This window comes from Myotis myotis, unplaced genomic scaffold (genome assembly GCF_014108235.1).
Source record: "Myotis myotis isolate mMyoMyo1 unplaced genomic scaffold, mMyoMyo1.p scaffold_m19_p_7, whole genome shotgun sequence".
In the NCBI taxonomy this organism is placed as follows: domain Eukaryota; kingdom Metazoa; phylum Chordata; class Mammalia; order Chiroptera; family Vespertilionidae; genus Myotis; species Myotis myotis.
Genome location: NW_023416379.1, coordinates 8,223,737 through 8,241,483, shown reverse-complemented (window position 1 = coordinate 8,241,483; position 17,747 = coordinate 8,223,737). Strand labels below are relative to the sequence as shown.

Here is a 17,747-nt window from a genome sequence, read left to right as displayed (position 1 = left end):
CACTGCGAGGGCAGAGTGGTCTCCAGCCACATGTTTTGCTCCAGAGGGCCTTATAGGGCAAATTCACACCAGCCAGAAAATGGTTGGTTCCAGAAACAAGTGATCTTTTCATTCTACAGTGAGAATTATTTTTGTACCATAATGGCCACCAGTAGTAATGTACGGTGGGAAAAAAGTGGGTTAATAGCTGTGAGTGCACGAAACACAGAGTTAATGACACTATTGTAATAATCACCACCTGCGTGTCTTTACCCATAGGGACAACTGAAAACCTATTTTCACCACCCCTGTAGATCCTTCCTTTGGTAGAGCATGATATTATTGAGCACCTCTAGCATTTAAGGGGATTATAATTTTGATATAAAAAATGAAGCTTAGAGAAAACAGAAAGAAAAAATATTCTCATTAACTACCTGACTTGCAAGGGTTCAAACCACTGAAAGAGAAAGAATATTCACAATAGCACGTGTCTGTGATATTTAGAGCCAAGCTAAGAGGGAGGGGGTTGCTGTGTACCATACAGAGGATGCAAACTGGTTGAGACCTGAGGCTCTGTCATGGCTGGGTCTGAGGCTGTCCCCAAGCTCAGCCTCAAGCTCACAGGGGCTGTTCCCATCCAGGCTGAATGTGACATAGCATTGGCTTTGTCCAAACCCCTCATTTCCTGACCTGGCTCTTGAATGCATTGTATAAAAAGCCGACAGTGTTCTTGTTCCCCGTGGCGTTCTTCATCCTCTGCTGTGTTACGCACCCACGCATGCACTTTCCCCCCAGGACTCCCCATTAGCGAGAGATGCCTTAAAGGCACCACTGAGCATGACTAAATCTCAAAGCCAACAATGGTTCCAGAGAAAAACTCCCTATAGTTCTCACAGTAACACAAGGGCACTTATTTTTGAGTTAGTTTTCAGGAACGTAATCTTTTATAGAAAGTAAGAAAGACACCAGTTAGATTGTCTATCACTTTTTTTATTAGTGGAAATTTTCCAGTGACAAATAGTGTCCCAGGACTTACCTCAACCATCCGCTTCACCTCTCCATGGTTGGCAGTATCGATGGCCTCCTTCTTAATCCCCTTCAGCTGTGTCTCCTTTGCAGCGATCCAAGATGAGAACTCGGAAATTCTGAAATGACACAGGCATTATCTCATTAAAGAGAGAACACTTCAGGACGGTTAGAATACATTTTTTTAAAAAAATATATATTTTTTATTGATTTCATAGAGGAAGGCAGAGGGAGAGATAGAAACATCAATGATGAGAGAGAGTCATGGATTGGCTGCCTCCTGCACATTCCACACTGGGAATCGAGCCCACAGCCTGGGCATGTGCCCCAGCTGGGAATCGAACCTGACCTCTTGGTTGATAGGTCAACACTCAACCACTGAGCCACTACATTTTCTAGTTTGAATTCATTCATGGAAATTTGACACTCAAGTGATTAGCAAATTGATTAACAGATTTTCTGGAAACTGTTCCTTAGAGAAACATGAAGCTCTGGGCAGGCGTGGCCACCTCTGTGCCCAGGCACTCGGGGGAAGAACGGGTGGAGCAGGCGGAGCTCAGCTGGGGAAAGAGCTGTGTCTGTCCCCGGCCTGGGCACCTGGGGGCGAGGGCAGAATCTCACGTGTAACCCTAAAGAATCAGAAGTCCCCCTTCGGGGACATGTGGCAATCCCAGAAAAAGACAGGAACCAATGCTGCCTCAAGCAGATCACACCTGCCCGGCCGGCATGGCTCAGGGGTTGAGCATCAACCTATGAACCAGGAGGTCAGGGTTCGATTACCGGGGGGGCACATGCCCGGGTGGCGGGCTCAATCCCCACTGGGGGGTGTGCAGGAGGCAGTTGATTTTTCTCTTATCATTGATGTTTCTATCTCTCTCTCCTTCTTCCTTCTTCTCTAAAATCAGGAAGAAAAAAGAGAGAAAGAGTCATTTGAAAATGAAGTGCTTCACCTTTTCTGAATGAAACCTGCTCTTTTTATTGAATGAAGCCTTTTTACATAAGAACCTGGGCAACGCCATACAATCTGATTTTCTTCATTGCATAGGATGGACCATATGTCATTTCTTGTTTTGTAAAAGTCTATGAATTAACACAACTAAAATAGACGATGTCCTTGTCTGGGAACAACGCCAAGGCTACCTGCTGGTGTAATCCTTCCACTTGTCGGGGTCCTCCACCAGCTGCGTGTAGGTGCTCTCGATGGCAGCCCTGAGCTCCTTGAGCGTCGCCTGACAGGCTCCAGGCGTGTCCCTTACTGGGTCCCGGCCTGGGAGCTTCAGACACAGCTCCTCAATGAGCTGCAGCCTTTTCTCGCAGAGGTGATGTGGCCCTTTGTCACTGAAGAAGATCTAATGGGCAAGAAACATTTATAGAATCCCCGTGAGGAGCCATCCAATAGGTTTATCTTTACACACACACACACATGCACACACATACACGCACATACACGCACACACATGCACGCGCACACACAAAAGGAAGATTCCATTCAGACTCTCTCGGTGTAAAGGAATTAAGCCATTCGGTGCTTCCAGACCCAACCCAAAGCAACAGTCATGTCCTTTAAGTAACCATGTGACTGCACTTGGGGGTGCGTGACGCACCCTGTGCTCTGTAATCATCTTTTCACTGCCTTCCTGGGGCACCAGCTTGGTCTCCCGGGCCAGCTCAGTTCTGCATTCTTCCACACAGGCCAAAAATTTATTCTCCTCCACCTTGATCTTCAGATGGAGCAAATGATATGGGGCTTCTCCTTGAAGATCCTACATTGCACAGAAAGATTTGGGAGAATACGATACCGTCACTGAATCTGTACATTTCCAGTTGCAGTGACAAAACCCCTTTAGGGCCAAGTGACATCATGAGTACCCTCTGATCACAAATTGCTGTTACTGAAAGATAGGATTAAGGAAATTCTATGATTTTCATCGTGCTCCATTCTAGTTCATTTATTTTAATGGGAAAAGTAGTTTCCTGAATTTCTAAATTTCTCGTACAGTCGACCCTAACATCCTCCTGCTCCCCCCTCCATCCGCCATGACACCAGGCCCCCTTCCTGTGCCCCCTCACCTTCCACTGCTTGTGCAGCTTCCTCACCGCCTCCTGCAGGCCCGCCTGCTCCTGCTCAGGCAGGATGTCCGTGAGGTCGTCGCAGGCTTTCAGGAAGGCATTGAGCACCCTCTGGTCCAGCTGACCGTAGAACTCCTGCCACGAAGAGGGAGAGGGGTGTGTGTGTGTGTGTGTGTGTGTGTGTGTGTGTGTCAGGGGTTGGGGGGGGGGAGTAAAAGGGCCACATTGGAAGAGAAGCATAGAGAAGCAGCCACCCCTCTGAGCAAGCCTCAAGCCAGCTGCTGCCCTCGCCAAACCTTCCCAGCAACTGCTCTTGTTTTTGTGTGTGTTTTTTTCAGGAATGAACTATAATCATCTAGAGTTATGACTCAGAAGCCACCCACATCCAACATTCAACCCGTACTTTATAATTTTTAGAAAAAAAACATTTTCCGTTTTCAGAGTTGGCGGAACATTCTGGAAGGCCAGGGGGAGATCCTGACCCCGACTGCACAGTGACAGGGATGCACTCACGGTGTGTCTCCGCAGGAGCTCTTCCGGGTCCCCCTTCTCCTCCAGGCCCTCCTGCGCCACCCGCAGCACCTTCTCCAGCTCCGCCCGCGACTCCTCAAACTTCTTCATCAGGCGGCTGTTGGTTTCCACATGTTTCTTCCAGTCTCCAGTTTTCTTGACCATATTCTTGATTTAGAAAAATAATCATAATTGGATGCTTTCTCGTTAAAGTATCACTTTGTTAAGGAACATTGTTTCTTTAAAAACCACTTGGAAGGAATACATTTCATTATAATAAGAATTAACCCCTTTTAATATTAATGGATGTTCATATTAGAGAAATCAGTGAAATGTTGGTTACCAAACACCAGTGGGTGAGGCAGTTAGCAAGAGTGAAAGCATGACCCGTGATGGCTCTGTGCCCTCATCGCTGGCACTGTCCCCGCTCACATTCCCAGCGGGGAGAGGACTCACCTGGAAGGCCACGTGGGCTTCGGCTGTCTTTCTCTGCAGCTTCGTCTGATCAAAATGCTTCAGCACGTGGCTCAAGGTCACAAACTTCTGAACACTCTGACTGCCTTTCTCAATGTGTGCCATGGCCTTCTTACAGCTTTCCTGACAAGCTAGGAGCTCCTAGGAGGGAAGGAAGCCCACAGCAATAGAATGTAGAAGGGCGAGAAAGATAAGGACAGAGAGGAATCATTACAAAATAGTAAGAATGGCATGATACAGCTTTAGGCTTTTCACCAGCAATAAGCAAAATCAAAAGCACAGAGAGGTTATTATTTTTCCCCCCAGAATGTTAAGCAATCACTGAAATCTGGGCTTTTTACATTTTTTTGAGATTTTAAAAAAATATTTCAAGCCCATCTTATTAACGTTAGGAGAAAGTGGGAGCATCAGAAATTGTTATTTGCCCAGTACCTGCATTTCTCCAACCAAATAACAGGCTTATGGTGTACTGAGCAAACAATGCGTTCAACCTACAGAGCAGGGTAGAGTCTGACTAAATGAAGTGAGCACCATGCACATCATACTTGACTGAGTCAGACGCAGATTGTGTATTATTTGTGTAAATTGTGTGGAGTCCTTTTGAATTCTAAGGTTCACAAGCTAGCCGCCTCATCGATAAAATGCCGAACCCCAGATCCTAACCACACGCGGCAGCTGACCAGTGGGCATGGGAGGACTCGCAATGGACACACATTGACAGGACGAGAAGCGATGTGACTCAGGCCCTCCACCTCTGACCCGTGGCCAGGCATCAGTGATTTCCGCAGCGGACAGCATGGGAGTGGTCCAGCCCAGCCCCAGGCTGACAGTCATTTTTTGACTTGAATCCATTTGCATTTCAACATCCTCAATTGTTTTGGGAAAATATTTCAAATGGCTAATTTGGATACAAGCTTTGGTAATCTAGATTCAAATATTTAGAGCAGAATTTTGGTTTTGCTTTGGCAAAACAGAATAAGGACACGTTTTTGGTTTTTTGAAGATTTAGGAGGTACATTTAGAGACATATTATTACATATCATTATTACTCAACATTAAGTAATTTAATTGTGGAAGGATTCTTTGATGCCAATTTATAGCAATTTTGGAATGTAAGAAATGGCACTATGGCTCAAAATAGAAAATAATCTTTATTCAACATGATGAGAACTCATTAGAATAGGGTTTGGCAGTGTAATCATTGTCTCTCTGTAACTAATAATAACAATAATAATAATTGCTACCAGTTACAGAGTATGCATTATGTGCTAGCCTGGTTATAGAATGTCTATACATAAGCACTACCTCAATTTTACTACACATGCTTTCCAAATAACCGTGTCTCCCGAAAGGGACGTTTCCTTACCTGGTGTTTTTGTTTAAAAAGAGCACTAGACTGTGCCTCGTGCTCAAGCACTGTTATAATCTCACTGACTTTCCCAAGTGAGTCATAGAAGAGCGTCATCTGCTTTTCTAATTCCTCCAGCAGAACTGACAGCTGCTGAGACTCATACAGGAGTGGGGAGTAACGTTCTTTGACCTTTAAAAGCACAAAGACAAAGATTCTGTTAAAAGCCATGAAGCTCTCAGGATCATTTTCTCTAGTGATGTGGTCATTTTGTGCTTACAGACCGCCACAGGCATTTGTTTCAGGATAGTTCCTATGCGCTGTTCAATTTTTATATATAAGACAATATTACTAAGCCAGTGACACACGTAAATGCCACAGAGTTTTCTCGTGAAAATGTCTCTCAATCGCCCGGGAAGAAAATAGCATAAGTACTCTTAGAGTAAGGGCACATCAAATAAACGATCAAAAAAGGGGGCATTTTGGAATTCTTTCTCATTTAAATATCTGATCCCTTCCTCTCCTTTCCTCCTCCTCCACTTCTCCCCCTTTTGTTTAATCCTATTTCATTGGTCCCCTCTCCCCCTGGAGAGGCTTATCTTTCTATTAAAATACAGCTACTAATGCTTCTAAGTCAACAGAGGGAATAGCTGGTATCAGCCCCAGAGTTTCATTTTTAAAACTCATGGCAGAGTTACTAGATGACAAAGTTACTAAATCACACAGAGAAACAAAAGCATGATTTGTTAACAAGTAAAGGATGTGCCCTCGGTGACAGAGGAGGGAGGGCGCGCAGGAGGCAGAGATGGTCAGAGTTGGTCCCGGAGGGTAACTTGCATAAAGTATTCCCCCACCTTGGTCAGCTGCTCTTTGAGCCCAGACATGGTCGCAAACATTTCCTTAGCTTCTTCTTGGGAGCTCTCTTTGGTAACGAGGTGCGCTGTCTTTGTGAGGATCTTGTACTGAGCATCCATCACAGGTATCCTCTGCTCAATGTCCTGCAGGAATCAGTGAAGAGTGAAGTCAGCACCTTTTCATTTCAGGATTCTGCAGAAGGCTGGGCAAAAGTCATTATGTTCTAGGGAACATTCTATACTTATACTCATAAACCTTTGGAGATTCCAGTTATTGCTTTCCTTCATTACTAATATATTATATGTTGGTAATATCATATAGCTAAATAAAAGCTTTTTTTCTAAAAAAAAAAAAAAAAAAAAAAAAAAAAACTAAACTGATGAACAAAAACAGATCCAGAGACAGAGAAGCATTGATCAGACCATCAAACCTCAGAGGGAAGGTAGGGGAGGGTGGGGGTAAGGGGGAGAGATCAACCAAAGGACTTGTATGCATGCATATAAGCCTACCCAATGGACACAGACAACAGGGGGATGAGGGCATGAGCGGGGGGGGCGGGGGGGGGTAAGGTATGGGGGGTAATAGGGGGATAAGGACACATATGTAATACCTTAATCAATAAAGAAATAAAAAAACTAAGCAGAAATCCTTAGTTGACATATGCTGAAGTAATCTTCACACTTTCAACATATGTGCTAATGTAGTATGTAAACATTATATCAGGTAAATGTATGTGAACACTTTGGGGCAATTGCTGTAAGTTTAGAAATTAAATTTATTTTCTTTAAAAAATAACACATTGTCATTGCAGAAAATGTATTAAATAGAGATAAATTAGGATAAAGGAAATTTAAGTTAAAGTCCCACATAGGGATCACCAGAGCCATCAACCCAACATTACATCATTAATGTTGCTTCCTGTGTGTGTTTACACTCATTTTTAATTTTTACCAAAAAAAAAGAGATGATGCTATTTTTTACTTTTCTCACTTAATAGTGTATTGGAAAAGTTTTTCATGTCATTAAATATCCTTCCATTACTTCATTTTGAGGGCTGTGGGGTATTCAAACTAATTAAATAGCACAATTCATTTTATAATGTTACTGCTGGAGATTTTTATACAGAGGTGTCATCTGCAGGCTCCTATTTTCCTCTAGTGCTTTATAATTTGGTTGAAGAAAAAATAATCTCCTACTTAAAAAATTATTTTGAAGTTACTTTATGGCCCAAATACACCTTTAAAAATTCAAATAGTTTTTAAAAAACACAATTTAAAATTTTTTTGGAGGTACCAATGAAGATATACACACATCAAAAAAGATACAGAAAAAGCTTTGCAATGACTAGAGCAACTTCACTGATCTTGATTTTCACAATAGACGAGGTTTTTCACTTTATGGTCCAGAGAGCCCCCTCACCTCCAGGTCTTGAATTAATAACTTGACGTTAATAAAAGAGACTTCCAAGGGTTCAGAAAGCTTCCTGTGGGCTTCAGTTGCAAAGTCAGACAGGGCAGTGACACAGTCTGTGTATTCCCTCTTCATCCTGTCCACCTCATCAGCTCGCGCATACTGTTAAGGAAAGGGAGGGGATGTCACTGACAATCATGAAGCCGGGATTGGACGTCTAACCTTCACTTCCATGTACTCTCTGCAACCCTTACATGGTAAGAAAGACTCTCATTCCTGACTCTTATGTTAGATACACTTGAAGCCCAATGACCATGAAAGTAAAAAAAAAAAAAAAAGAAAGAAAAAGAAAAGGAAGTAGCACAGAAGTGAAGAATTATAATTTGAAACATGAATCGTTCCATATGCATAGGTCCCATATGGCAGTATAATCATTACTCAAACTCCACATTTCTGTTATGTCCCTCTGTTATTCAGGGGGAAGAATAAAGGACCAATATAACAGATCTAGACACATCTGGACCCGGCTTTAATAAGCCTACGTTAATAGAGACTAACAAAATAGTCTCTAAACAGACTGTTTAAAGCAACATTTGTAACACACGCATGTTTCAGGCATATATAGATTGGAAAGACATACTTGCTTGACTTCCATGAACAACTCCCTCCAGCGCCCATTGAGCAATAATAACTGCTGTTTAAGGTCACGGGAAACCACCTCGTCACACGTTTCAATGAGAAAATTGCCAGCATCGTTCATGGCAGAGTGTTGCTGTATCCAATGAGGCAAATTTCGAAAAAAGTCCTAGACAATAAACAATGCATCCTATTGTAAACCATACGCCAAATTTAATAAAGAATATGATAATGACCAAACTAAGAGAAATATCTTTGTTTGAAAATTTGTACATTTTAAGGTAAATCCTAACTCTCAAAATGCATATATTTAATAAAGAGTTTCAAAAGTGTGAACTAGAAATGCTGAGTGTATTTCTATAAAAAACATTTATGCCATATCTTTTGCTGAAGACAAAATAAAATGCGACCATGTCTGTTATTCCTATTTTTCAGATGAAAAGTGGGATTTCTGTGAGAATAAAGGACTTATACATTGTCTACCAGTGAGTAAATGTCAGTGTCGGAGTCATATAAAAGATACTATTGCCCTAGCCAGTTTGGCTCAGTGGATAGAGTGTCGGCCTTTGGACTGAAGGGTTCTGGGTTTGATTCTAGTCAAGGGCATGTACCTAGGTTACAGGCTTGATCCCTGGCCCTGGTTGGGGCACATGAGGGGAGGCAACCAATTGATGTGTCTCTCTCACATAGATGTTTCTCTCTCTGTCTCTCCCCCTCCCTTCCGCTCCTTCTAAAAATCAATGGAAAAAAATATCCTCGGGTGAGGATTAACAAACAACAACAACAAAGAGATACTATTGTAGGAAAATATAGATTGGAAAGACATACTTGCTTGACTTCCTCAAAAAAAATTGTAAACAAACTTTTGACCTGTTACTTTTGGTTTTAAAATCTGAATACAGTAGATCATCACGATAATTACTAATCATGGAGCTAAACCATCAAAGGAAATTTAAAAATTTAAAAATTAAGTATCTGGGGCCAGGAACACTGAATACAATTGAATACAATAACATCCTCCCTCATCTGTTTAACGTTACACAGTGGACAATGAAGTAGTTTCCACCTGATTTCAAGTTAAGCGTGTATGTGCCAGTGTATGTACACACACACACCACAGTGAAAGCATGGAAACAAAAGATAATTCAAAATCCATTTCATAAGCTCTGTGTGGGAGTTCTTCCTCCATAAATAGACGAGAACAGTTCTGTTTCTGGCAGTTATGTTTCCTTGGATAAAATTAACACATATGACATCTACTTGGGCATGGTGGTCTAATCAGAAAAGCCAAAATCTGTATAGCGATATCGTTTCCGTCACCATCAGCCACACAAGAATATGTAACCTAAATGAAATATGAAATGGTAAAACGTTTTTAAAATGATACATCTACTTGTATAACACAATGATAGATGAACCAATCTTGGACGGCAAGCAGTTAATTCTAACATATGTACTATATTTCTTAATGGAGTCTGGCATTTTAACTTCTTATACATGTAAATTGATTTTTCCGTGGGAAATGTCTGGCTACCATTAAAAAGTATATACAGGGGTGGGGAAAAGTAGGTTTACATGACCATCCATAATTACCTAAAAGATAAATCATAAGTAAGGATATGAATTAATAGCAACAATAAGACAGATAGTACAAATAAGTAATATAATAATCAAAAAATAAAATACAAGAATGAAGTCTGTTTCACATACTCACAAATGTAAACTGACTGTTGCCCACCCCTGTATATAGAGAAATCAGTCTATTTCATGTTATTTTCAAATGTAAGTGACATTAAAATAAAACAGTAACTTTTGCATATGCACATGTACACCTGTAAATGGAGCAGGGAATCATGCCTGCTGAGAATGAGACCCTGGACGGAGGTTAATAAAATCTGAAAAAGAATAACCAAAGAGACAAAAAAATGCAGTGACCCATCTGTTAACCGCGGATGCCATCCCACAGATCCAATACTATGTTTTAATCTTAAATTTTGAAATCCACAGGGCACTGCCCTGGATATGGCCTCCCAGGAGCAGACTTTGTGAGTACAGCGCCCTCTGCTGCCCACTGGGCTTGCCTTTCCCCCGTCAGTTCTTGCTCTTCTGCATGCAAAATCAAACACTGAACTGTCAGACAGGGAACTGTTCTAACGTAACATTTATAAAGCGGTGCATTTCTTAGTATACAATACTTTACTACCCTGAATGTGCAACTTTTCGGGCAAAGTCGGGATTCTTGAGTAAATATATTGCAATCTTTATTTTTAAATGTGTGCATGCCCTTCTCCTCTTGTCAGAAGCAGCCTCACCTTTTTGGCTAGCTCCGATTGACTTAGCATTTTTTCGGCATCCTCTAGCCAGGCCTGCAGCCCAGCCACGGTGTCGCCATAGCGATCCCAGTTGGCGATGACTTCCTCCAGCATGCTCCGCACGCTGCGGACTTCCACCGACAGGTTCCTCCACTGCGCAGTGGTTTCATTCATGAATTTCATCACATTCTCGGCTTCTTCCACTGACACAGATAAAACACATGGCAATCTTTATTTTATTTTATTATTATTTTTTAATCCTCACCTGAGGCTATTTTCCATTGATTTTTAGAGAGAGTGGAAGAGCAACATATCAATGTCTTGAGAGAAAGACATCAATTGGTTGCCTCCTGCATATGCCCTGATCAGGGCCGAGGCCAGGGAGGAGACTGTAACTGAGGTACCTGGCCTGGAGCGGAATCGAACCCAGGACCCTTTGGTCCACAGGCTGATGCTCCCAGTGATGGAGAACCTATGACACGCGTGTCAGAGGTGACACGCGAACTCATTTTTTTGGTTGATTTTTCTTTGTTAAATGGCATTTAAATATATAAAATAAATATAAAAAATATAAGTCTTTGTTTTACTATGGTTGCAAATATCAAAAAATTTCTATATGTGACACGGCACCAGAGTTAAGTTAGGGTTTTTCAAAATGCTGACACGCCGAGCTCAGAAGGTTTGCCATCACTGCTCTATGCACTAAGCCAAACTGGCTAGGGCACAATCTTTATTTTATATTTTAAATCTACCATATCTTTTTTCTAGAGTCTATTACACTGGTATGCATTTATAATTCTTTAGAATTTCATTCAGTTATTGCTGAAAATATCTTATTCAAAGATTAAAGATGATAATATATTTAAAATTCTTAATAAATGGGATGCAGTAAGTGACACATATATTTGTTCACATTTTATATGCACTCAAATAGATAGACACACATATAGTATCAGTCACAAATGCTATAGTTCATTTTCAGCAAATATGACATGTTTAAAAGTTGAAACAAGAATGTTTTACAACTTAGGCCTTTACACAAACTTAAGTTTTCATTTACTTTACTAAATATTCAAGTTAGCCCATTTTTTTGTTATTAATCCTCAGAAATGAAAATAGGTTGGAAAATTGGAATTTAGAAAATGAATGTTCATTTTGCTGTCCCTTAGATCACACATAGACGTGCGCGTGCGCGCACACACACACACACATATGATGATGCAGGTTAGGCATTATACAAAGTCAATTGTTGCTGAATCCAATGTATGCTCTCTAGACCAATGATATGATCACACAAAGATTCCACAAGAGAACAAAAAATTATTTCATATAGAAATCTGTATTTTTTTTATATAGAAATCTGTAGTTCCTAAATTTTCCTGTATTCAACACTGAAACAGATTCTGTCACGAGTTTTACCTGAACCATCGGCTTTGACGTACATCTCTGCTGTCTGTTTCAAGATCTGGTATGTCACTTCATATTGTTCAAAGAACTTGCTGTTTTCTATAAAAGTCTAGAAAAGGAGGAATAGTTAGAAGATAACAAATACTGGCTTAGGTGGAAATGACAAACCCAACCTTCTTCAGTATGTGAATGTGCTCCCCAAATTTACCAACCTCCTTCTTCCTAAAAATATCAAATCAATTCAACTGCCATAAATAACTTAATTATTCTGAGAATATAAAGTATTTCCACACTTTGAATTCTAACTCACCCCTAGACTGAGAAAATATTCTATTTCCTCTCTACCCAAGCGTTTGTTTTTAGATGTTTCTCCAGGGGACCTGAGGCTAACACTTAGAAAGCACTAAATTTAGAAGAACATCATCGAGTGTCCCACTGGGGTGTAGCAGCGAAATTCTGTTGCTTTATGAACCATAATTCTGGTGAATGATTGCTCCAAGGAACTTCAGAATATAAATAAATGGCACACTGCACCCTTCCCTTAAAATAAAAAATAAGTACAAAAATGTTTACAAGTAGAAAAATGTTTAATAATCTCACATTCCACCCATGTTATCCATGACCTCCAATTTCTATTTCTTAGTATAAAAATTACAGACAAGGCATGCCTATGTCAGTATGTAATTTACATATATAATACAGTTTCTATCAGAAAATTGATACTATAAAATTGAGAACACACAACAAATCCTTAGGTAAGTTTTTTACAGTTAACTCCCATAAATATGAAATAGCTCCTGTTTCAAAGATTATTCCTACTTCTCCAAAGTAGGAAACTGATGTAATTATAGGTAACAACACATCACTAAAAGCTCTTTACATTCTCTAAACAGCATAATTATGTCGTATGATTGGAACTCACTGACATACTTGATGTCATTATAATAAAATGCAAAATTAGCCTTCAAAAACCAGCTGAAGTCCTCAATAGTAGGCTGATGGATGCTTAATAAGAAGATGCAAAATGCTTGTGTGCAGATGCAAAACTACTCAGACAGCAATGGCATAAACATCCCTAGATTTTATTGATAAACATTTATCATATTTCATCATAACATTTAAAAATTACCTGTATAATACGTTTCATATCATCTTATGTGTAAAAGCATTTACTTACATATTAACTGTTCTCCAGGGAAATGGTAAAGAGAGCAAGCTGTGAGTTGCTTGGAATGAGGGGTCCTATGATGACTACTTTATTCAATAATTTTAATAGGCTTCATTATTTTTGTGTGAAAATAAAGTAATTCCACCATAGTCTGGTTAACTGGTTAGTCAGCCTGATGTGCTACTTTTTTAACCTCTCCCTGCTCCCCAACTGGAGAAAAAGTAATTTACTGTAATTTACATTTTAGTAACTTAATCAAATAAGCAAGTCATGATTTGATTTTTTTTAAAAGGAAAATTACACCTAATCTTCAAGACACTGTAAGAAATTGAAAAGATAAATATCTCTGGGAAAGTTTTAAAAACAACCTTTAGCTTGGGCAAAAAACTTCAAGAAGCTAATGGGAAAATTGTTCCAAGTGCCAAAGAAATGGGAAATCGTGCCTCTACTGGACAGAAAGACTTAATTAGGCTTTTGCTGGAGCAATTTAGAAACAAATTGAAAATGAAGAAGAGAGAAAAGTTTTTTCTAGTTTTATTTCTGGTCAAAGGGGGGGGGGGAGAAAAGGGAATGTTTTAAAAATATTATTAATACTGTAGGGTTTTATTAAAGTTTTTTTCAGCTTTCCCATGAGGAAAGCTAAACAGTTTTTAGAGGACAATGCTTTCTTTGTTATTTTACTTTTTAATTGTTCCATTTATCTTGATTCTTTTTTCTGGATATTTAGTAAATCCACTTAGTAATATGAATTATTTTGTCTGTTAGAACTACTTTAGCAGGAAGAGCGCCAAACCTTTTTACTGGGAGCTATCTAGAGACAATCTCTCAGATTTTGCAAAAGTAAACACAAATGCGTGTTTAAAATAACAGCGACAGGATTCCTTTATTTCTTTCAAAATAAGGTTTACATTTGGATGTCAAGTTGAACAAAAAAGCTGCATTAGTCAGTAGACATTTAAAGAAAAATAAGATACCTCTTTGTGCCACTAAATTCAAAGTCTTAGTGGAAAAGACTGTATTTCTACTCTCACAAGATAAATATAGGTATAAGAAATAAAAGGCTCATCAATTTCACTCAAAGGGAGCTAAGCCAGATAATTTAAGATTTAAAAAATCAATTCTGAGGAGTGGTTTCATCAGACTTGTCTATGTACATTAATGAAATAATCATAAACAATAAAATAAATGTTTATATTATTTATGTTGCATTCACACAGTCCAAAGTTCCCAGAGCTCCTCTTTTATTTTATGTGAAAGAACAAAATGTTATCCTATTTTTTCCAGAGTAAAATTGAAGCATGTGTTAACCAACAGGGTCATATTAAGAACAACTCTGAGAGCAAGAACCAAATCGGTCATCTTCTGATTTTCATTATAGTATGTAATCTCTTATCAGTAGCCTAAATTATTCAACAAGCATTTGTGAAGTATTTTCCAGGAATATATTAAGTACTTACCAGCTGCAGGCCATGTGCCTGGTACAAGAAGTAATAGAAAGCACATTCTCTAATTTTCTAACCTTTAAAAAAAAGTATCTTTTTTTTAGATGAGTAAGATTGAATTGAGTCTGTTTCTGTTGTTTGTTCTTTTATTCTGTTCTTTAGATTCTGCATATAAGTGAAATCATGTGGTTTTTGTCTTTCTCTGTCTGACTTATAATACTTAGCATAGTATCCGCTAAATCCATCCATGCCGTTGCAAATGGTCAGAGTTCATTCTTTCTTATGGCCGTGTGATATTCCATTGTGTATATGCACCACGACTTTTTATTCACTTGTCTATTGATGGGCACTTGGGTTGCTTCCATATCTTGGTTAATGTAAATAATGCAATGAACATTTATATACAGAATCTAAAGAACAAAATATAAATGAACACACAGAACAAAAACAGACTCAATAGAAAGTGATGGTTGCCAGAGAACAAGGTGTTTGGGAGACTGGGTGAAAAAGTGAAGGGATTAAGAAATACAAATTAGGCCCAGCCAGCATGGCTCAGGGGTTGAGCATTGATCTATGAACCAGGAGGTCACGGTTCAATTCCCAGTCAGGGCACATGCCCAGGTTGTGGGCTAGATCCCCGGTGTGGGGTGTGCCCAATTTAATTGAAAAATAAATTTTTAAAAGATTTAATTGAGAATTCAGACTAAGGCAAAGATAATTATGGAAATTTTACATCCTGAATATTTTTTTTTTTTTAAATATATTTTATTGATTTTTCACAGAGAGGAAGGGAGAGAGAGATAGAGAGCTAGAAACATCGATGAGAGAGAAACATCGATCAGCTGCCTCCTGCACATCTCCCACCGGGGATATGCCCGCAACCCAGGCACATGCCCTTGACCGGAATCGAACCTGGGACCTTTCAGTCCGCAAGCCGACGCTCTATCCACTGAGCCAAACCGGTTTCGGCCTGAATATTATTTTGGTTATTAGGAGAAACTTCAGCATATGGTTCACTACAGTAAATTATTTTTAGAAAACAAGGAAAGGATTATATTTAAGAACCTGATTTCTAATTATATTGAAAGTCTTTATACTCTTTGAAATAGTCTGTTTTAAAGAGAGTGATTTTCCTCCAAACTCCAAAAGGATAAGAGAGTATTTGTGGGGTGTCAGGTAGAAGTAAAACAGTGTGTGTCAGTCTTTGTTCCTTAGAAAATTCCTATTATTATTATTTTTATTATTATCATCATTATTAAACTAGAGGCCCGGTGCATGGATTCATGCACGGTGGTGTCCCTCAGCCTGGCATGTGCCCTCTTGCAATCCAGGACCCCTTGGGGGATTTTGGACTGCCGGTTTTGGCCTGATCCCCACAGGTCAGGCCAAGGGACCCCACCGGTGCACAAATCCGTGCACTGGGCCTGTAGTATGTATATAAGATCTTTGGTTAAACTCTTCCCGCCCTCCTCCCTTCCCCCCTACCCTCTGAGATTCATCAGTCAGTTCCATGTTTCCATGCCTTTGTGTTGAGCGTCTGCCCCCTGGTGGTCAGTGCATGTCATAGCTACCGGTCGAATGGTCGAACGGTCGCTTAGGCTTTTGTATATATAGATTTAGGAAAAAGTGAGTCTTCTAGAATCAAGCTATTTATAAAGTGACATGGGTAGTAAGGAGCTGAGCCATGATTCAACACCTTTCTGTGTGACTGGTGGCCAAGCTTCCATAAGGTCCCCATCTGACCTCGCCCTGCCCTAAATCCATGTTGCCTATAACAGAAATAGTAGGAACTATCAGGCTACAGTGTGAAAGTGGAAAATATTGTCAATATGGACCAATACTAAATGGAACTAATATTTATGTGAGTTACAATTCTTTAGTTCTTTCATCTATAAGAAATCATTTTGATGATTTGGTCTATTAAAGTTAAAATTATTTTCTCACAGACAATTTTGTTAGTAAAGTTTACTGCTTAAGCACAAAGGCTTTTGAGTAGGAAAGAGATGGATTCAAATCCGGACTCCACTCCTTACCAACTAGGCCATCGGAGCATGTGACTTAAGCGTTCCGTCTTTGTTTCCTTGGTGAAACAAAATGAAAACCCTTGGCAAATGACAAATTTTCAATCTTCCAAAGTTATTCAAACTGTTAAAAAATACCGTAAAACCCTTTCTGGGAAATAAGTATGAGTGATAAATAGGTCTTTTTCACAGGGCATAAGAATATTAGGACATGTTCATTGAAACCTGCTATGTTTGTAGAGTAACTAGCAATTTTACAAATGACTGACTTAGAAAGCAGTTTAAAGTGAGCTGTATGGTGAACTTTATGGACTGGCAGAAAATACTGCTTTTTTTTTAAATCATTGGTAACAACTCTCCACTCACAAACCTTTCACTTGAGGAAGTCAAAGAGAATTACTAACATCGTTGTGTTGAACATTAACCTGGTGCAACACTCCTATTGGGCATTTCAATCTGACTGGTTGTCCTTAAATAGCTGGAAAAAGACGAATCCTGAATAATTACCTACTGAGTTCAGAGTGTATCATTTATATGACTAAACCCAAATACATAAATACATATCTGTATTTAATATTTAAAAGTCTGATGTAAGTACTTGCAGTTAAAAAATATAGATTTTTGTATGGTTTTCAAAATAATTAAAAATGAATAAGGGAACATACAACAGAGTTCACATTTTGACAATTATTTCTGAGACAATAAATTAAATCAAAAGAAATATTTTACCACAAACCTGTTAAACCTTTTCCTCCCTAAATGCATGTTGTTCATTTATCACTTAGAAAATGAAATTGAAATGTAGCAAAATGTTTTATGGTTCTAGGATGCTTCTTCAATAAAGACATGGTTTCAACAAGTATCAATCATGTCAATTACACAGTTACTGTGACTGGTAGGTAACATATGGGCCTACATTTTGAATTTATTAATTTATTATTTAGAATTTGTGATTAAACATCAATGGAACAAGTCAGAACTGAGATGTTCTATTAACATTTCTTTCGGAGAAAATTTGTATTTTTAATAAATTTGGGGGGTGGGTGTTTAAGAGAAATAAGCTGCCTTCGATAATTATAATTCTCTAAT

General features: G+C 39.2%; 1 protein-coding gene across 12 annotated transcripts in view; it reads right to left on the bottom strand.

Moving 5' to 3' along the window:
* The window catches only part of SYNE1 (spectrin repeat containing nuclear envelope protein 1), a 387,376-nt gene that overhangs the window by 255,132 nt on the left and 114,497 nt on the right, over nucleotides 1-17,747 (bottom strand). For all 12 annotated transcript variants that reach the window (XM_036316912.1, XM_036316911.1, XM_036316914.1 and 9 more), the window contains 12 exons: nucleotides 12,040-12,136; nucleotides 10,621-10,823; nucleotides 8,313-8,477; nucleotides 7,682-7,834; nucleotides 6,262-6,405; nucleotides 5,426-5,599; nucleotides 4,042-4,200; nucleotides 3,589-3,753; nucleotides 3,076-3,210; nucleotides 2,610-2,768; nucleotides 2,146-2,354; nucleotides 1,016-1,124 (listed from right to left, as the gene is read on the bottom strand). In XM_036316912.1, the coding sequence (XP_036172805.1) occupies nucleotides 1,016-1,124; nucleotides 2,146-2,354; nucleotides 2,610-2,768; nucleotides 3,076-3,210; nucleotides 3,589-3,753; nucleotides 4,042-4,200; nucleotides 5,426-5,599; nucleotides 6,262-6,405; nucleotides 7,682-7,834; nucleotides 8,313-8,477; nucleotides 10,621-10,823; nucleotides 12,040-12,136 (1,872 nt within the window). The remainder of the gene's footprint in view (nucleotides 1-1,015; nucleotides 1,125-2,145; nucleotides 2,355-2,609; nucleotides 2,769-3,075; nucleotides 3,211-3,588; nucleotides 3,754-4,041; nucleotides 4,201-5,425; nucleotides 5,600-6,261; nucleotides 6,406-7,681; nucleotides 7,835-8,312; nucleotides 8,478-10,620; nucleotides 10,824-12,039; nucleotides 12,137-17,747) is intronic.